This window comes from Nematolebias whitei, chromosome 19 (genome assembly GCF_014905685.2).
Source record: "Nematolebias whitei isolate Nwh7 chromosome 19, NemWhi1, whole genome shotgun sequence".
Taxonomy (NCBI): domain Eukaryota; kingdom Metazoa; phylum Chordata; class Actinopteri; order Cyprinodontiformes; family Rivulidae; genus Nematolebias; species Nematolebias whitei.
The window spans coordinates 40,118,217-40,119,263 of NC_056516.1; the positions used below are offsets into that span (position 1 = coordinate 40,118,217).

At 54.3% G+C, this 1,047-nt stretch overlaps 1 protein-coding gene across 1 annotated transcript in view; it reads left to right on the forward strand.

The window, feature by feature from the left end:
• c19h1orf109 (c19h1orf109 homolog (H. sapiens)) overlaps positions 1–1,033 on the forward strand; it is a 1,842-nt gene extending 809 nt beyond the window's left edge. Inside the window, exons 2-4 of the mRNA XM_037693082.1 lie at positions 535–714; positions 788–906; positions 982–1,033. Coding sequence (XP_037549010.1) covers positions 535–714; positions 788–906; positions 982–1,022 — 340 coding nt within the window. The 3' untranslated portion in view covers positions 1,023–1,033. The remainder of the gene's footprint in view (positions 1–534; positions 715–787; positions 907–981) is intronic.
• The last annotated feature ends 14 nt before the right edge of the window (positions 1,034–1,047 follow it).

A 1,047-nucleotide genomic window follows, 5' to 3' on the forward strand; every position in this document is an offset into this window, starting at 1 on the left:
GCTGTGATCTGATCAGGGTCGAGGAGAAGCTGCAGACAGGTGGAGGAGCACGGCTGTGATCTGATCAGGGTCCAGGAGAAGCTGCAGACAGGTGGAGGAGCACGGCTGTGATCTGATCAAAGTTCAATAGTTGATGATTTACTTCTGGTTTATTGGAACTGACGTCCGTCTGCTGTGAGAGGGAGGAAAGACTTCACCTGACAACAAACGGGCCTGTTCCCAGTTCTGCTACTGGATCCATTAGTTTTCCACTTGGCATGTAAAACACGTGGGTCGAGCAGAACCTGGTTTTAAGCAACACGACACAGTCCAACAAGGACCAGAACCAGGACCTTCAACTGGTCTGAGTTCAGTTTTCAGCAGTTTCCTGGTGAACAGGAGGAAAAACTCTGTTTCTGTGTCGGGCTCTTTACACTAGAAGACAACGGAACCTTTTTGGTTCTGGTTCAGCTGGGCCCGGCTGTCAGGGTCTGCCGTCACGTTGGTCCAACAGAATCCTGATCCAGTAGAGCTGAGGTTTCTTGTCCTCCTCAGGGCCCACCTGCAGTCCATCAGAGACTCCGTCAGTGACCAGGTTTCTGCTGTTCTACAGTTGTACGAGCAGAACTCGGACTCTGTGGACCTGACGGTCCTGACGGAGCGGTCCGCCTCCGTCCCGTCCATCGCCGACATGCTGGAGTGTCTCCAGGACGCTGAGCGGTTCTTCAGACGGCAGTATCCTTCCTGCTTCCCTGTGGGGGGGGGGACCTCTGTGTCACTTTGTGTGTTTTCCTGAGCTCAGGTCCAGGTTCCTGCAGAGGAGGATTCTGCTGCAGAGCCTGAGTCTGGACCACATCTCGCTGCTGGAGTCTGCTCCCAGGAAGTGGAGGTCTCTGGACTGTCCCGGGTCAGACCAACAGATCTCAGGTCAGACTCTGCTCCTCAGACCGTCCCCACGTGTCCTCCACTCCTTCTGATTCTCTCACATGTGTCTGACTCCAGATTCCCTCTGCACACTGTCCTTCTTCATGGAGCAACAGTAACCATGGTAACAGCCAAAACCGGTCC